The sequence below is a fragment of the Meleagris gallopavo genome, chromosome 10 (assembly GCF_905368555.1).
Source record: "Meleagris gallopavo chromosome 10, MGAL_WU_HG_1.1, whole genome shotgun sequence".
Classification (NCBI taxonomy): domain Eukaryota; kingdom Metazoa; phylum Chordata; class Aves; order Galliformes; family Phasianidae; genus Meleagris; species Meleagris gallopavo.
The window spans coordinates 6,713,211-6,729,781 of record NC_139413.1 but is presented as its reverse complement, the minus strand read 5'-3'; the positions used below and the strand labels follow the sequence as shown (position 1 = coordinate 6,729,781).

At 56.4% G+C, this 16,571-nt stretch overlaps 2 protein-coding genes across 3 annotated transcripts in view; one reads left to right on the top strand and one right to left on the bottom strand.

Moving 5' to 3' along the window:
- ATF6 (activating transcription factor 6) overlaps nucleotides 1-5,146 on the top strand; it is a 72,023-nt gene extending 66,877 nt beyond the window's left edge. For both annotated transcript variants that reach the window (XM_085231283.1, XM_085231282.1), the window contains exon 16: nucleotides 3,140-5,146. In XM_085231283.1, coding sequence (XP_085087409.1) covers nucleotides 3,140-3,348 — 209 coding nt within the window. In that variant the 3' untranslated portion in view covers nucleotides 3,349-5,146. The remainder of the gene's footprint in view (nucleotides 1-3,139) is intronic.
- A 192-nt stretch (nucleotides 5,147-5,338) lies between these two features.
- OLFML2B (olfactomedin like 2B) lies at nucleotides 5,339-15,574 on the bottom strand. Its single transcript, XM_085231281.1, has 8 exons — nucleotides 15,307-15,574; nucleotides 14,370-14,633; nucleotides 11,959-12,066; nucleotides 9,830-9,994; nucleotides 8,894-9,122; nucleotides 7,415-7,945; nucleotides 6,986-7,162; nucleotides 5,339-6,713 (listed from the first exon to the last, which is right to left on the bottom strand). Exons 1-8 carry the CDS (start codon nucleotides 15,448-15,450, stop codon nucleotides 6,112-6,114), a joined length of 2,220 nt encoding a protein of 739 aa, XP_085087407.1. The 5' UTR covers nucleotides 15,451-15,574; the 3' UTR covers nucleotides 5,339-6,111.
- Nucleotides 15,575-16,571: the final 997 nt, after the last annotated feature.

Here is a 16,571-nt window from a genome sequence, read left to right as displayed (position 1 = left end):
AGGAAACACTGCTTCACTGTCAGCGTGCGGAGCCCTGGAGCGGGCAGCCCAGAGAGGATGTGGAGTGCCCTTCTCTGGAGATACTAAAGAGCCATCAGCTGCTGTAGGGAACCTGCTTTAGCTTAGGATTGGACTAGGTGGCCTCCTACAATTCTGAGATTAAGCCTGTCTGGGAGTTTTATTCTGTTGTCGTGTGGTGTGAAAGGCTGTATGTTCTGAATGCTGGAGAGGAGCAGTAAAGCTGTTTATAAATCCAGACGTTTCTGCAGGACATCCTGCAGCTTATTCAGCTTATGCCCAGCTCAGGGCCTTCCTGCACAGGTGTCTGCCTCTTCTCTCATTTGGAAGCTTATCTGCTGGCACACTGTCAGCAAGACCGCCAGCTTTATCCCTCCTCCTCCCTAGGAAAGAAGGCTGGTTGTATCGGCCCAGGCCCCCTCCCATCCTGCAGCCTGTGGGGAGCACAAGCAGCTTTGGGCTCAGCTCCTGCCATGAAGGCATAGCAGGGCTTGGTGGAACTGCACTGTATTCCCTTGGCTTGCCCACAAAACTGATGGTGGTGCAGTCACAAGACCACCTAGTTTTTAAAAGATCTGATGTAGGAATCACCAGGCATCAGCATTAAAAATCTGGTAAAGGTAAGACTGTTTTTCTTGAAGCTGAGCTGATTATTTCTGGGCCTGTTGTGATGCTGGCTTATATACTGTGTTCTTTTGCAGCCCTCAAGCTGCTTCTGCCTGGCCCCATTTGTACTTGTGCCTTTCAATTCTCCTGAGCACCGTACTTCGCTCTTGCTTTTGCTGAAGTGCATCCTGATCTTGGACAGCTTCTCTCTTTTATCGAAGCTGTACTCCAATACTCCAAGGTGGTTGAAATCTCTCCAGTTTCCCATCTTCCAGAAACCTTATGAGTATGCTCTCTATTCATCATCCAGATCATGAAACAATTTAATGGAATCGAGCTGAGGTTGGAGCCATGTGGAATCATTTCTGAAATGCCTGCCCGTTTGACAGTGAGCTGGTCTTTCCACACAATGTGCTACGCTGACTGCATCCAGGTCACATTTGCTCATTGCTCCTCTGAGCATCACGTGCAGAGCGTCAGCCCCTGTGCTGCTGGGCTGGAATGGCCAGGGCATGACCCAGCCGTGGTGGCAAAGTGTCAGGGGCTAGCACTGCTTTCAGCCTGCTCCTCTGTACAGGATGCTTTGAACAGGGCAGGCATTGCACCTCTTGAACAGAACAGCTGCACCGCGGTATTTCAGAGCCTTGGCTTACTTAATCGTGGTCCAGTTTTGTCGTGGGGGGAGCTGAGGGAAGCGGGAGGCTGGGCGAGAGACGACTGAGCTCGTTCCCATGCTCTCGCTGCCACCCACACAGAGCATGGTTCCTTTGCTCACATCACTGCTCTCTGGGGGTATTATTATTCTGTGTTGTGCAATGCCAAGGAACCGACTAGTAACCCACTGTGCTGGCCGCTGCAGGCAAATGCAGGGTAGTCTTACTGCCTGGGGAGCTGACAGAGGGGTTTCTTGGCTCTGGCTGCCGGCCCATCCCACCTCACCCACTTGTGGCTTTGGTGCACATTTTCTCACATAGCCAGGCTCCTGGTAAGCTGAGAGCCGTATTTCCAGCTTGCTGTGCCACAGGAAGCCATCTGTTCCCATGTTCTCCCTCCAGCCCAAAGGCTAGGCAACCAAGAGACAAGAGAAATGGCGATGCACAAAGCTCCCCTGGATGGGTATCCCCAGCGTGGCCCTACTTGGGGACACAGCACTGGGACGAGATGCTGCTCGGGGTCCTGGGGTCAGCTCATGGCGCCAGGCACAGCTGCTCCTGGATGCAGTTGCTCAGTGGCACGTTCAGAGCTTTTTCCATTTCATTTCTGCAGGTGGGAGCTTTGATTTTCCCTGCAGGCTCCCAGCCCCCTTAGAAAGGGTTTGCTCCTGCTTTTCATTACTATCCCAGACATATTTGATCTAATGGCTTCTACAGGTGGTGTAGGGTGCAAGAGGGTCCGGCCATAGTTGTCAGCTGTCATCCAGAATCAGAGTTAATCCAGGAAAGCAGTAAGAATTAGTAATGTATATTGCATTCCTCCAGTCCATACGCTTTCCATTAGGTGCTCTTCCATCCTCCTTAGAACAGAAAGAAAACCCTGCCGATGGCAGTCAGCATTTCCCACTCTGAAAAGCAAGGGTTGGTCGTGCCTAGAAATCTGATCTGGGCTCTTGCATTCCTGGACACACTGTCTATGCAGGATAGTCTCCCACCTTTCAGAGCAGGCAGCAGATGCTGGCCATGTGCACGGCTTGTTTGGCTGCCCCGCAGCTCCTGTACTAACGGACGTGCCCAGCATGGGGCCGTGCACAGTAGAGCTGGAAGCTTTGGTAGCTGAACTCCCTCCTTCTCCTGGAGACATCTCTGGGCTATTCTCAGGGAGAACATGAGTCTCAGAGAGCTCAGCAGGCTCTCAGGATCATAGTCAGCAAATGGGAAGCTGTCACTGTGTCCTTCTTAGGTCTTTCTCTTAAATGTTTTTCCAAAGGCAAGTCTTTTGGTTGTGCTCATCGATCGTGGTCTGCTTGGTTAGCAACTCCACCATGTCCTGCAAGTGCAGCAGCCAGATGAGCCTGCTAATGAAGCACAGTTAATTCCTTGAGAATTTGCATTTTAACTTGTAATCTGGTGAATAAATTCCTCTAGATCCTCAGTGTCATCAGGGTTACACTATTCTTAAACCAATAAGAGAAAGTGAAAACATTCCTCTTTCTTAAATAAACCCTATCTTTAATCAGCCCCCTGTGCTTTAGTGGCTCAAGAACAACATTTCAGTAATAGGCGTTATACAATGCAAAATCCATTGGTAATGATGTGCAGATGAAGAAATGAAAAAGAAGGCTGGTGTTAGTTTTTAGGTGTGAGTGCACATGGTGAGCATGGTCTAGAGCCTTTTGGGTGCCAGTGGCAGGATGAGGATCTGTGCACAGACCTCCAGAAACAAAAGGGCTGCCCACACCCCAGCTTCCTTTCAGCTGAAGCTCCCAGCCCAGCCTGAGGACATGCCAAGAAAGCACTGCTTTTTGATGCTCTTGCATCGCTGTGTTGCAGAGCTAACACTGGCTTTTGTATTTCTGCAGAGAACGTGATCAATGGGAAGGACTACGAGGTGATGATGCAAATCGACTGCGAAGTGATGGACACCAGGATCCTCCACATCAAAAGTTCCTCTGTTCCTCCGTACCTCCGTGAGCAGCGCAGAAATGACACCAACACCTTCTACAGCTCATCCTCCTCTGTCTCAGAGACACCCCACGCCCTGAGGGCCATTGTCAAGTCCCTGCAGTAACTCCTGCACAGCAGCACAGCCCGCACACCCAGCATGCAGCAGGTCCTGCTGCCAGACTGAGCCTTGCCATTGGCAGGTCCCCGGGGCTCTGGACACAGCAAGGGCAGCTAAGCCCGTCCCAGTGCACGATGCTGCCAAATGGCCACATCCTGTCTAGCCCAGGGATTGCAGAGCTCTGCGGCCCCTCACTGGGGACAGGCCTGGAGGACCCACGCAATGTGGTGCCCAATGCCAGAGGTGCAGGCAATGCACACTGCCTCAGTCCTGGTGTCCAGCATCAGCCGATGCTCAGCACTGGCACAGGGGGGAGCACGGGCTGTCCTTGCTACTTATGCACTGTCCATACTTTGGGTTTGTTTTTTTTTCTCCCTTTTAAACTGTCTCCTGAGGTCTGGTGCTGAGCACTGGGGTCCTACCCAGAGACACTGCTGCGCAGGCTGTGCCTGAGGCCAGGCTTTTCCCCAGTGCCCAGATCCAAGCTGCAGGCGGTCCTGCCAGCCCTCATCCTTGCCTTGCACCCCACAGCATCCACCCCTGCCACAGTGGTTATCCCCACTCCTTGTCACCCCATGCACCTTCCCCAAACCCTTCCCCATGCAGCCTCCCTTGTGGGGGTGCTGCAGGCTGGTGATGGTGCCGTGGGGCAGCCCAGCCACGCAGTGAGGAACATTAGCCCTGCACCACAGGGTGGTCACAGCCAACGCACTACAAGCAGAACAACCTGCACTGCCTCCAGGTGAGAACCGGGCACAGGGAGCGATGCACAGGGGCTCTGTGCGCCCCTCCACATGGGGAGCTGCTATCAGGGTCACCCTGCAGTTGGAGCCTTAGCAAGGCTAAGTGGTTTAGGTTGTGGTGGTTTAGCTCAGCGTGTGCATTGCTAAAGGTTGTACTGCCTTTCTTTTGGGTTTGTTTTTGGGTTTGTTTTTTTTTTCTTCCCTTTTTTTTTCTTGTTTTGTTTTGTTTTTTTTTCACGTTGGGTAATATTTAATGTTTTTCGCTGCTCACAACCTGCAGAGTGTTTGCAGGCCTATGGGGCGGGCAGCACCCTACTGGGGCAGCAGCTGAGGGGCTGCAGTGCTGGGCTGGGAGCAGCAGCCATGCGTAATGACTTCAGCATGTTGTTACGTTATTTCCCCTCTCGCACTTAGCACAGAAGATGATCAGCTTCAGTTTGCCAGACCGTCGGCTTTCCCTCGTTGTCTGAACCACTTACTGACTGATGTGTTTGTTTTTTTAATTATTATTATTATTATTTGTGTGTGTGTGGCTGTTAGGAAAGAAAGGTTGACCCAGCAGAAAGACAAACAACTCGCGGGGAGGCGAGGAGGAGGGCGAGGAGCAATCCACCCCAGTAAAATATGTGCCTTGCAACACTGTGGAAAAGCTTTGCCCTTTGCCACGTAGTCAGCACCGCACAGCCCCGTCCCCCCGGCGCGAGCTGCTGGGAAGCAGCCGGGCTCGGCGAGGGGCCTGGCCATGCTCCGTGCACCAGTCCTGTTTTCCTGGCCCAGGCCCCACCTGACGGCAAGCCAGTTCACACAGCCCAGAACCTCCCCGGCTGTGCCCCAGCTGGAGGCACGCAGCCCCCCGGACGTGGGGCACTAAGGGGGCCCTTTGCTGCTGGAGATTAGCAGGTCCCCTGGGTGGGTGGCAGGGCAGTGTCCTCAGCCTGGGGCTGGCACAGGGGGCCTGGGGACACGCTGCAGCCTCCGGCAGTGGCAGAGAGCACCTCTCTTTCCTTGTATCCTGTTGTGTGTCCCTAGCACTGAAGGCAATAAAGTGGTTCTCTTATTTATTACTATTATTCATTATTATTTTGCTTAATACAGTGTTACTTATACAAAAGAGTGGAAGGCAGAGTGCTGTCTTTTGGGCTGCTGGGTACAGCACTGGCACTGTCAGGCACCACTGGTGACAAGGAGGCCAAGCACCCTTCCCAGTCATCCATTTTTTGTGAGTGACCCAGACCCAAAAAAACCCCAAGCACTGCAGAGGTACTTGATCTTTTATTATTAACAGCGGGTAAATACAAGGTGGTGCCAGGCTGGAGGGATGGAGGCTGGGACCTCCGCGAGGCAAATACCAAGTGGGGACTATTTTGGTTACAAAACGCACAAACAGAAGTCATCTACACATATTTACAATGCCCCCCTCCCACTGCCAGCTCCCAGCCCGGCACCCACAGCCTCCCCCAGGCCAGACGGAGCCCCCAGGGTAGGCTGCAAAGGGCAGAGTCAGAGGGAGAGGGGACAGTCTTCAGCTAAGTGCCAGCACCAGGGCTGTGTTGTACAGCAGGATCTCCCAAGCACCCACTGTCTGTTGGGTGGGAGGGTGGCCCCCAGGGGGGACAATGCACCCCTCCACTGGGGTGGGTGGACACCACTGTCCTGCCAGGAGCTGGTGCCTGCAGCAGAAAGGCCAGCTTTGCACTGGGCCTGGGGTTAAGCGCTGATGGCTTTCATCTAAAAAACATCAGCAGGGTTATGTCAGGGCCACCTCCTCCTCAGCGTCCCCCCAAAGGAGCAGCTCTGCTGCCACGGGCCCCGCCACACTGCCCTCGAGCACAGAGGCAAGGTCACACCAGGGACAAAGGGGTGGTCCTGGCCTGGGGATCGATCTACAATCCGCCATCTAAACAGCCTGAGACAAAAACCCATCACGTACTCTTTGATTTGTACAAAATAATAATAATAATAATAACAATAATAACAATAAAAGGTGCTGGTGGCCCCTCACTCGCAGTGCCCCATCTCAGGGCTCTCAGTAGGCAAAGATGACGTGGTAGGTGACCTGGTGGCCATTGTCCCAAGCGTAGAGCAGGCGGTCCTTGGGGTTATAGTCTATCTGCGTGGTGTAGGCATACTCATTCTCGAAGAGCAGCCGGGGGATGATCTGAGTGTTGGTGTGCGTGTCAAAGGCATAGGAGATGTTGGCGTTCCTCTTGTTGTAGCTGTCGACCGCGTACAGGACCCCGCAGATGACGAAGCAGTTCCCATAGAAGTTCTTTCGCAGGCCCGTCCGCCACGTCGTCTCTTTCTGGGTGCTGAGGTCGGCTGCATTCAGCTTGCTCAGCACGATCACCTCCTGGTTGAAGCCCTCGTAGCTGATGGCCGGGTAAATGACCCACAGGCCGTTCTCATCCACGGCAAAGTCCACATCTGAATGGCCACGCCATCGCCACGGTGTGGACTCCTCGTAGGCCACGTCGTGCAGCATGGCCCAGGCGGCCACGTACCGCTGCTTCAGGTCGTATTTGATGATGTTACGGGTGAAGGCCCGGTTGTAGTAGAAGGACCCGTTGTAGACGACGTGCCCCGTCCCGATCCAGCTGTAGGGGAGCTTGTAGGAGTTGCTCCAGCGCCCTGAGAGACAGAGACGCCACATCCGTGAAATCCTCCCTTTTGGGGCCCGGCCCTCAGCCCTGCTTTGGCTGCCTCCCGGCCCCCCTATGGTGACAAGCATGCTCAGAGCCACCATGGGCAGCTGGGCTTGCCCCATGCTCTGAGCCCCACACAGTCCCACACACTGGGTACCACCACCCAAGAGGGTCCTTCCCGTTACTGTGGCAGGGAACAAGGGTGGTTTTGGGACCAGCTCACACAGCCATGGCAATGTGAGGACAGTGCAACCTCACCTTGCTTGAAGTTGTCGAGGTTCCTGAACTCCACCAGCGTGTTTCCATAGTAGTAGTTGGTGACGTAGATCCGCTCCTCCCTGGCCAGAGGGTCCTTCATCCAGGCCCCCTCATTGCGCCCATAGGTGTTCTGAGTGGTGGGCCCCGAGATGGTGGACAGCGTGTCCTTACAGCGCCCTGCATGGGCAGAGGGGATGGCGAGGCTGGAGGCAGGGCAGCCACACACTTCCCTCTGCCACTCCACCCCCCTGCCCACCACTTGCACAAGAAGGGGACTGCAGTAGGTTCCAGAGTTAACAAGTGACACTTGATGCCCTGGTAAAGCACTGCCCAGTGTCTCCACTCCACATCCTACCTACGGCCAAATCCACAGCACGGGCACGAGCCAGCAGGAGGGGACAGGACCTGCAGCCATACGCGTGCACTCACCGATGATGTTCCTGATGTCCTCCTCCTCCAGGGCCTGCTTCGGGGTGGCCGGGATGGTGGTGCTGAGTGGCGGGGGGGTGCTGGCCTGCTCCGAGGGTCCCGGGCTGCTCCCCATGCCAGGCTCAGGGCTCATCCCCGCATCCCATGAGGTCTGGGAGGTGGTAGCCACAGCAGGGCTGGGGACAGAGCTGTTGGCCACAGGCGGGCTCTCAGTGGCCACAGGTGCCACCACGCTGGCTGATGCTGTCAGCAGCTGCGGGGTCTCCTCCTCGGGCAGCACCGAGGGTGTGGTTGCAGTCTCCACGGTAGGGGGTGGCAGGCTGGCAGTGGTGGGCTCTGGTGTCGGCCCCACGGAGGCGGCAGTGGACAGGGGCAGGGTGGTTGGCGCGGTGCTGGGGTCAATGCTGGGGGTGGGCGGCCACCCCACCGGGGATGGTTTCCTCACAGCCTCACCCACCCGCCCGCTGGGCCGCAGCAGCTGGTCCTCTATCAGCAGATCCACGGTGTTGTCCCCACTGAACAGCTCGTCCTCTGCCAGGCACAGATATGGATCAGCAGAGCCACAGCCGCCTGCCCTGCCCTCCCCTCGCTCTTTGTTCTGAATCCATCTGCCTTTTTTTCCTAATTCCCAGCCAGAGAAGGGGATCTGAGGTCTCCTGGATCCTTGCAGGGCTGCACTGACCTGACCTGGCTGCTGAGCCAGCCTTGCACCCAAAGGCTGTGTACTGCTTTGTGCATCTAGTTTATTGGGATCCTGCCTCACTGTGCCCTGGGGCACCCTGCATGGAGAGAGGGATCCTGGCTCCCCTCTGAGCCCTGCAGCACATGTCCCTGCAGTGACGTCAGGCAGGCACATTTGCAGGATTTGCATGCATCATCAACTCATGTTTCCCTTCTGGAGAGGTGTTGATTCTGTATTTCTGACTGTGGCAGGGACTTCCTTAGCTACCATATATTTTCCATGCAATAACACCACCACGCTGCTCTCCATGCACAGGTCAGAGGCCAGATGCTCACACTGCTCTTTTCAGCAGTGATTTACCAATTGGTTCTGCCATTGTAGATCAATACACCCTGCATCAACCACGCAGCATGCCGGTGGGGAGCAGGACTTGATAGTACAGCACCTTTCCCCTCTACTCCATGTCTCCACCTCCTGCCGCTCCATTTTTGCTGCTCCCTCTCATAAACGACATCCCAGGATTAGCAGCTCGTCCATCCCTGCTCCTTGTTGCTCAGTTCTCTCACTCCACCACTCACCAGCAGCTTTACCATGATCCTGTGCATCCCTTCCTGCTCCTCTTGCACCCATGGATCTCCCAGCACACATCTCCATCCCCCTGCTCACATCCCAATCTCCTGGAGCCACAATCACCATGACAGCGCTGCTGGATACCCTATACCCCTGCATTCCCCCTCTCTGCAGCAGCCCTGCACATTTTGCTCAGGGTGCAGGTGGCAGCCATTGGCCTGACTCACGTTGCTCCTCGATGTCGTTGTCGGACTCGGAGGACTGAGCCTTGTAGTAGGTGACCCCCCGCACAATGGTGGGCTTGGAGGGAGGGCGGCTCCGTGGGCTCAGCTTCCTCTGCAGGAGCTGCTTGGGCTTCCCCTCCTCAGGAGTGAGATGCAACTCTGTAAGGGACTCGACAGAATTGATCTGCTGTGAGATGGTTTCATCCTTCAGGAACCTTTCTTCGTACTTGCCCTGTAAGAAACAAGAGAAATTGCTATGGGATGGGCCCAAATAGCCAAATATGGACCTGCAAGGACCCGCTCAGCCCCTGGGCTACCAGTGGCAGCGGACAGCTGTACAGAGGCTGAGCTGGGGCCAGAGCCCAGCACCGCGGCAGCTGCAGCTCATGGCTGTGGGATTTCAGCTCATTAAAGCAAAATGGAAAACCAGCCCGAGCATTGAAGCAGTGCCCATTTGGCTGAGGGCGGGCCCAGGATTCCTTTGGAGCCCGGCTGCAATTAACAATGAGAGGGAATATTGGGAAATGAGGTCGCTCAGGGTGACAGCAGCCCCGCGCTTTGCTCTGCTGGACAGGGCAGGCTCAGCCTCAGCAAGGAGCAGTGCTGTGGGTATCACAGGGTTAGGGTGTGCCAGGAGCCACTCCATCCGACTGCTCGGGATGGAGAGCAGAGAGCAGCAGGCTGCGTGCCCCAAACCCTGCTAATCCACGGCGTCCCAGGCTCCCAGCCGGCCGCGATGACATCAGCCTTTCCGAGCACTTGGCCTCTCCGACCCGGAGGAGCAGGAGGGGAGGCTGGAGCAGCTAAGCCAGAGCAGCCTGGCTGTACTGGGGGACACGGGCTGTGCTGAGCAGGGAGAGCAGCCTGCTGCCAGCACTGCAGCACCCCACCGGGATGCCGAGCCGTGCCAAGTGGCTGATGGGTGCCGTGCAGCCCTACCTCGGGGTGCACGTATGCAGCCTCCGCGTCCCGCTGCAGCGAGCTCTCGATGTCGGCCAGGCTGTTGGAGATGAGGCTGGAGCAGTTCTCCCCAACACGGTGCTGGGGCTCTGACAGGGGCTCCTCCACACTGACTCCTGTCCGCGTGGCATTCCTGGACATGCCCTGGGAAATGAGAGTTGGGACATGACCCTGGCCTGGAGCCTTGCAGGCAGGGGAATGGCAAGCCCTGAGCTCCCGGCTCTGTCTCCACGGGGCTGGCTGTAAGATGCCCCCCAACCACCCCCAGTCCTTTGTTGTGAATCTGTCCTGTCATTAATTTCTCCTAAAAGCCACCATGACCTCCATCTGTGATCCCAGAATTGCCAGCTGAGGCAGCAGCTGCAAGCTGAACACAAACCAGAGGCACTCACTCTGCAGACTGCATCCGGGAGTTCATTGCTCCGCTGACTCCGTTTGGATGCAGTTGCTTGTTACACTGGAAACAATTTGCATCCCTTCTCCTCTCTGCACAAACTCTGACCCAAGCCCCATTAGCTGGCCACTCTCAAAAGCATCAGAGTGCCTTTGCTCAGGGTTTGTGAGCCACAGCATTAGTGTTGCACTTTCAGGCTGAGCGCAATAACTGTGGGACTTCCCAGCAAGATTTTCGCTGAGCTGAAGATGCTCTCCAAGGAGCAGCACTGACACCCTCCTCCCTTGGGGACGGAGGCTGCTTCCAACAGCCTTGTGTCCTTATCACCTATTTTGTGCCATTCTTGGCCTATGTGACAAAACACAACTCCTTCAGCTGAGAGCTACCCCAGAGCAGCACCCTGTGATGCTCCCGATGCTGCCCAGCTGCTGTGCCTGGCCCCAGCTGCTCAAATCACACTCTCTGACCCCCTGACACAGCGCCAGGCTCTCCTGCAGTGCCTCAGCTGTCTTGCACCGGATCCTGGGCCGGCGCAGGCAGAAATCTGGGTGCTGAGCCAGCAACAGGGGGCTGCTCACAGCTGCTCACAATCTGCCTGCAGCCCCGCCAGCCCTCTCCTGCTCTATCACCCAGTGCTCTACCCTCCAGCAGTGGCAGAGCAGTAAGAAGAGGCACAGCAGAGGCAGTACCTCCCTTGGTGTTTCCAAGCCCCCAGGCACTTCCAGCTAGTCAGCCTCAGCTCAGACAAACCCTCTCCCCTTCCCTGACAGCACAGAGCTCAGTGGCAAACCCAAGTGGCATCTGGAGAGCACAGGAAGAGGGTTGGATCACAAACAGAAGCATCGGTGCTTTATTAATTTTAGACCTCAAAACCCCTTTCCCCTTTTTAGGTCAACTCCCTGCTTGGAAACCCAGGTCCTGCAGCCCTGTGCTCCTCCCAGCCACCTCCTCCCTGACCTCAGGCAGAGTGCACCGTGCCTTCCCGAAACACACTGCAAGTGGAATTTTGGCTTTCTAAATCATCGCCGCTTGGCTGCAGTCTGCGGGACTGAGCTGCTACAGAGAGAGCACTCAGCACTCTGTCTGGGAGCCTGGGACCCCACGGCTCCACACTGCACCCCATGCATCGCACCAACCAAGGGAACACTCAGCTATGGATGCTGTCTTTCTATCTTTCAAGCAGCACTGAGGGCTCAGCTCTTCTCGAGGCAAGCCAAGATGCAGCTCTGTCATTGTGTGGCAGCTGCTGAACCACAGCCTGAACCATTGATTGAGTACCTGGGGGAAGGACCCGGTCAGCCCTTGGAGCACAGGTGAAGGCAATTCAGCTGTGTGACTGCAAGGGGTGGAGCCTGGCTGCACCTCTCTCAGACCTCATTTAAGGGCTGACTGCCACTGCAGAAGGATTTCCTTCTGGAGATCCCTCTGAGGGGGAGTTTTCCCTTGTATGCATTGGTCTTCAGAGATGGGTGAGCAGTCCTTTTCCCTTCCCTTATAATACCTTTCTGTTGTCCTTCTGTTCTGTTAGTCCTTCTGTTGTTACACCTGTTGTATCACCTTTCCATTGCATTGCTCTTTCTGATTGTTACAATGATGCAGAATGCGACCTCCTTGGCTACCATCAGGTCAGCAGTGTGCACCCCAACTATGACCCTGACCCCTCACCCCAAAGGCACGGGGCTCTGACACCTGCAGCTCCCAAGGACCCTCTTACCTTCTCCAGTCTCTCCACCCGGCCCACCAGCTTCGTTGTGACCGAATGCAGCTTCAGCAGGTCCAGGCCATAGAAGGCACTTTCTAGCATCTCAACAATGGAGGACAGCTGTAAGACAAAGGGAGTGCTCCATCAAACTCAGGGCTTTGCTTTGAGGCACGCAGTATGCTTTCTATAGCCAAAATAATGCTCACATCTGAGCGCAAGAAGTTCACTAAGAAGCAAGTTTTCCCTTGTACAGACAGCCCTGAGCCCCGCGTTTGGTGTGTGAGATGAGAAGTGCTGCCCATGGCTCTGCCCAGCCCTGGGCTACCCTGAGTGGCAGCAGATGAGCCAAGGGAGAACCGCAGAACTAATAAAAGGGAGCCTGAGATCACGCTCTGAGTTCCTGCCATCCCAGGCTTGTTTTTCCTGGAACAAGAAGAAACTTGTTAAAAAATATAAAAATACTCTCAAATGCAACAGCATGCAGAGACCTCAGTCAGCGCCAGCCTTGTAAGAAGTGGCTTCCCTGGAGAGTAACATCACCTGAGGGATGCTGCATCCTGCCTTCCCCTGACAGCCCTGTTTTGGAGATGTCCTGCATGTGGCTTTCCTGGGTCAGGACAGGTGACCTCAGGGGACCCTGGAGACAGTGATACCCTCAGCACTGTGCGCCTGCTCTGACTGCAGCCTCTCTTGCTGCCCCCAGCCATGAGCGCACGCAGCATGGCACCGTGCAGCCACTGAGCATCATTGGTGCATGGGAGCCACTGCAAGAAGGTGGCATTTTCTCCCAGCAAGTCAAACCATTCAGCACAGCTCCATAAACATGGGAGCAATGCAGGCAGCACTGCTGGCGGCACTCGCAGTTTCCACCCCAGCCTCTGCAGTCTCCCTGCGGAGCTGACAGCGAAGGAAAGTTTCCTTTTGTGCCAAGTAAAATGGCAGCAGCAGAGACAAGGCTGTTTTATGGCTGTGCATCCACTTTTCTGCTGAGAACTGGACTGCAACGGCTGACACAATGCATGTGGGCTGCCAGACAGACACTAGAGAAACGCACTTCCACCCGGGCTGGATGGCTTCCACCGAGGCGCGGGGGTTGTAGACCTCATTAGCTGCATTCCAGCTCCTCCTGAACATGCACTTGTTGTGGGCTGTACACCCAAGACCCCGAGAATGCAAGCTAGACCCACAAGCAGAGGGGCAGCAAGTCACAATTTCACTGGGATGCACTGCACATGCAGTGGGGTGCTCCTGGCACTGCCTGCCTCTTATTCTGGGGACCTTCTCGGAGTCGTGCTTGGTGACAAAGCCATCTGCTTTCACAGCTCCCGAGACTCGCACAGCAAAGGAAAGCCCTCGATGTGGATCCTCGCCAGGCGAGCTGTGAGTGAGGCCAGTTCCTAGAGGAGTGCTCACACCGTGGCTGGGAAGCAGACAAAGCCAAGCTGTGCTGCGCTGTGCCAGCTGCATCCTGACAGCATCTAACAGGGCCGTGCTGGTCTCAGGGCTTCGCCTCAACCCAGCTGAGCTTCCTGGAGAGCGAGGGACCACTGGAGAGCTGCAGAGCAGTCCTTCCTTCCCCAGCATGCTGGGTTATCTGCCCGTGCTTGTCATCTCCCCCCACTGCGGGGAACTCGGACAGCGGGCTGCTCACTGCCTGCGGTCTGACAAGATGAGACACATCCCCAGCTCCAAACCAATGGGAAGGGAGTTATTGTGCAGGGCTGACCTCAGCCAGGATGCAGCCTCACCGAGGTGCAGCCCAGAACCAGCAGGAAGTGTCACCAGCACTCAGTTCTCTGCCCTGGGACAGCAAATGGTACAGAAGTGCCAACATTTCAGAGGGCAAATGCTGCCACCACCTCCCTGAACAGGGCAACAGCTCTCAGAAGGAGTGAGGCAGTGGGGATGGACAGCATCTGATCACTGCAGCCACACACCTCCATCTTTCTGTCCCAGCCTCTCTTCTCCATAAAATGTACAGATATGAGAGTAACAGATAAATGCTTTCAAAGCAGAGGAAGAAAGAGATCAAAAGATCTCTTTAAAGGGACAAAGAGTAGGGGAAAATTATTTTCAGAACCCCCTATGAATATTATATATTGGCTATGTTTCAGGGCCATACCCCCAAGCTGTTCTCTGGCTGCAGCAGGCAGCATCTGTCCAAAGCGCTCTGGGCCACACTCTTCTCCAAGGCAGGAACTTTAACATGGTGATGGAAGGAGACAGCACTGTCTGCCTGTCCACCCATCCATCTATCCAGCCATCCCATCCATACATCCAGCTGACCCATCTCCCCATCAGTCCATCCCTCTATCCAACCATCCATAAAGCCTCTAACACTTGCCAGCTGGCAGCAGCAATCCCCAGAGGCTTTTCTGAGCACTTTCAAGCAACGCGACCTCAGCCTCCAGCCCTCCTCCTACCTTCAGGTCTCCGCTGTCCGCCTCCCGCAGCTTCTGCAGCCTGAAGTCCCCCTCGCAGGGGTTCAGAGCCGAGGGGGGGGCCACACAGGCGCACTTGCAGCCGGGCCCCGAGGTGATGGTCTCCACGGTGTAGAAGTCCTCGGCGTGGAAGGAGCCCTGGTTGATGCGCTGGCAGGCGCCGCGGCCCAGGGGTCTCACCAGGCACTTGCAGCGGCAGTCGGCGCCCTCGGACACCGCCTTCACCTTGTCGTAGTCACCTAGCAGCTGAGCACAGCACCGTCACGGCCCCGCCGGGATGCCCGACCTCCCCGCTGACTTTTGGACATCCTGAACCTTGTAGAATCCTAACTGAACTACCCTACAAGCAGCGTAACCTGGTGGTGGGACTGTGCTGCTGATTAGCCCCATACAATGCCAGGAATTTCCTTTACGGAGATTTGCAGACAGAGCTTCTGAAAGCCCGAGCACAAAAATAACTTTGACGGTATGTTTCCAATAGGCTCCGCGTTAGCCATTTCCGAGGGCAGATAATAGCACACGGTCGGATCGGCCAAAGCCAACAGAGCCCTCCACCGCATCCCGGGCGAGGAGAGCTCGCACACAAAGAGGCTGCGGCAGATCCCCACCCACGATCCCCCCCGCCCCTTCCCCGAGCCCCCCAGGGAAGTCCCCGGGTCGGTGTTTCAAAGCAGAAACAAAGCGGAGCGATAAACCCCTCTGCAGATGCATCCACCCCGATCCTGCACGGCACCTCCCAGCACAGAGCAAGGCACGCACGTCGCAGCACCCCGGGCGCGCTCAGCACCCCAAAGAGCATCACCCCATAAAAGCAACGTTCCCCCGAGCAGCACCGCCCCGAGCCTCACGGCCCCCAAACAGCATCCCTCCAAAAGCAGCATCCATCAAAAAATCATCGGCCCCCAAAGCAGCCTCGTACCTGCGAGAGGATGTTCTCCTGGTTGTCCGCCTCGTCCTGCAGCGGCTCGGCGGAGGGCCCGGCGGTACCGGTGGGGGCCGGCCCTGCCCGGCAGCCGGCGCCCAGCGCGGCCAGGCAGAGCAGCAGCGGTAGCGGCCGAGCCATGGGACGACGGGGCCGGAGCCGGAGCCGGGGCCGGGGCGGGCGCGGAGCCGCCGCTGCTCGCTCAGGTGCGGCGCGGCGGGCGCGGGCGGGGCCGGGTCGGGCCCCCGCCTCCCTCCCCGCCTCCTTCCCTCCCTACTTCCCTGCCCCCCCTTCCCCCTCCGCAGGACGAGGCGGAGCCGAAGCGGGGCCGGCCGGCCGACCCCCGGGGGGCAGGTGGACCCAGAGGATGCCGCGAGCTGTGATCGATCCGCGAGGCTCCTGGAATGCATCGAGGGTAACATCCCGAGCCTGTAATAGCCCCACCAGGGGGACGCAGTGCTGGACCTGCTGCTCGCCAGCGCTGGGGAGCCGATCTCAGGACTGGTGTCTGCCCGGGCTCTAGCGGCCATGCAGCAGTGGACAAGGGAAGAGCCTGCGATGTTGTCTATCTGCACTTGAGTAAGGCCTCTGACACAGTTCCCTGTAACGTCCTTCTCTCCAGATTGGAAAGATACAGATATAACAAGCGGACTGTTCGATGGATGAGGAACCAGCAGTGAGATCACACTCACAGAGCGGTGGTCAATGGCTGAGTGTCTGGATGGAGATCGGTGACGAGCAGTGTTCTGCAGGGGTCAGTACTGGTCAGCAGTGGTACAGGGCTCCCTAACGTCTTCATCACTGCATTGACAGTGGGGTCGAGTGCACCCTCAGCAAGATTGCTAATGAGGAGGGCCACAGGTGCGAGCCAAGGGGTGGTACACCTCTCTGTGAGGACAGGCTGAGAGCTGGGGCTGTTCAGCATGGAGAGAAGGCTCCGAAAAGACCTGAGAGACCTGTCAGTGTACACAGGGGCTGCAAAAAGGAAGGGAACAGACTCTCCAGCGTGGTCTACTGTGACAGGACAAGGGGAAATGGTTTCAAATTAAAAGCCTCAGAGCAGCCTGGTTGCTAGCAAGAGGCAGAGTGGCTCTTGTCCCTGGCACACCATGGGCACACGGGGCAGGCAGCCCAAAGATGCACAGCGCATGGGAAAAGAAGGATCTCACATGTTATCAGCATCCTTTGTTGCTTTCTTTTCTGTACTTGGAGAAGAAAGTGGTTCTGGTGGTATTTAGTTTGGGCTGAAGGCAATTTTAAGC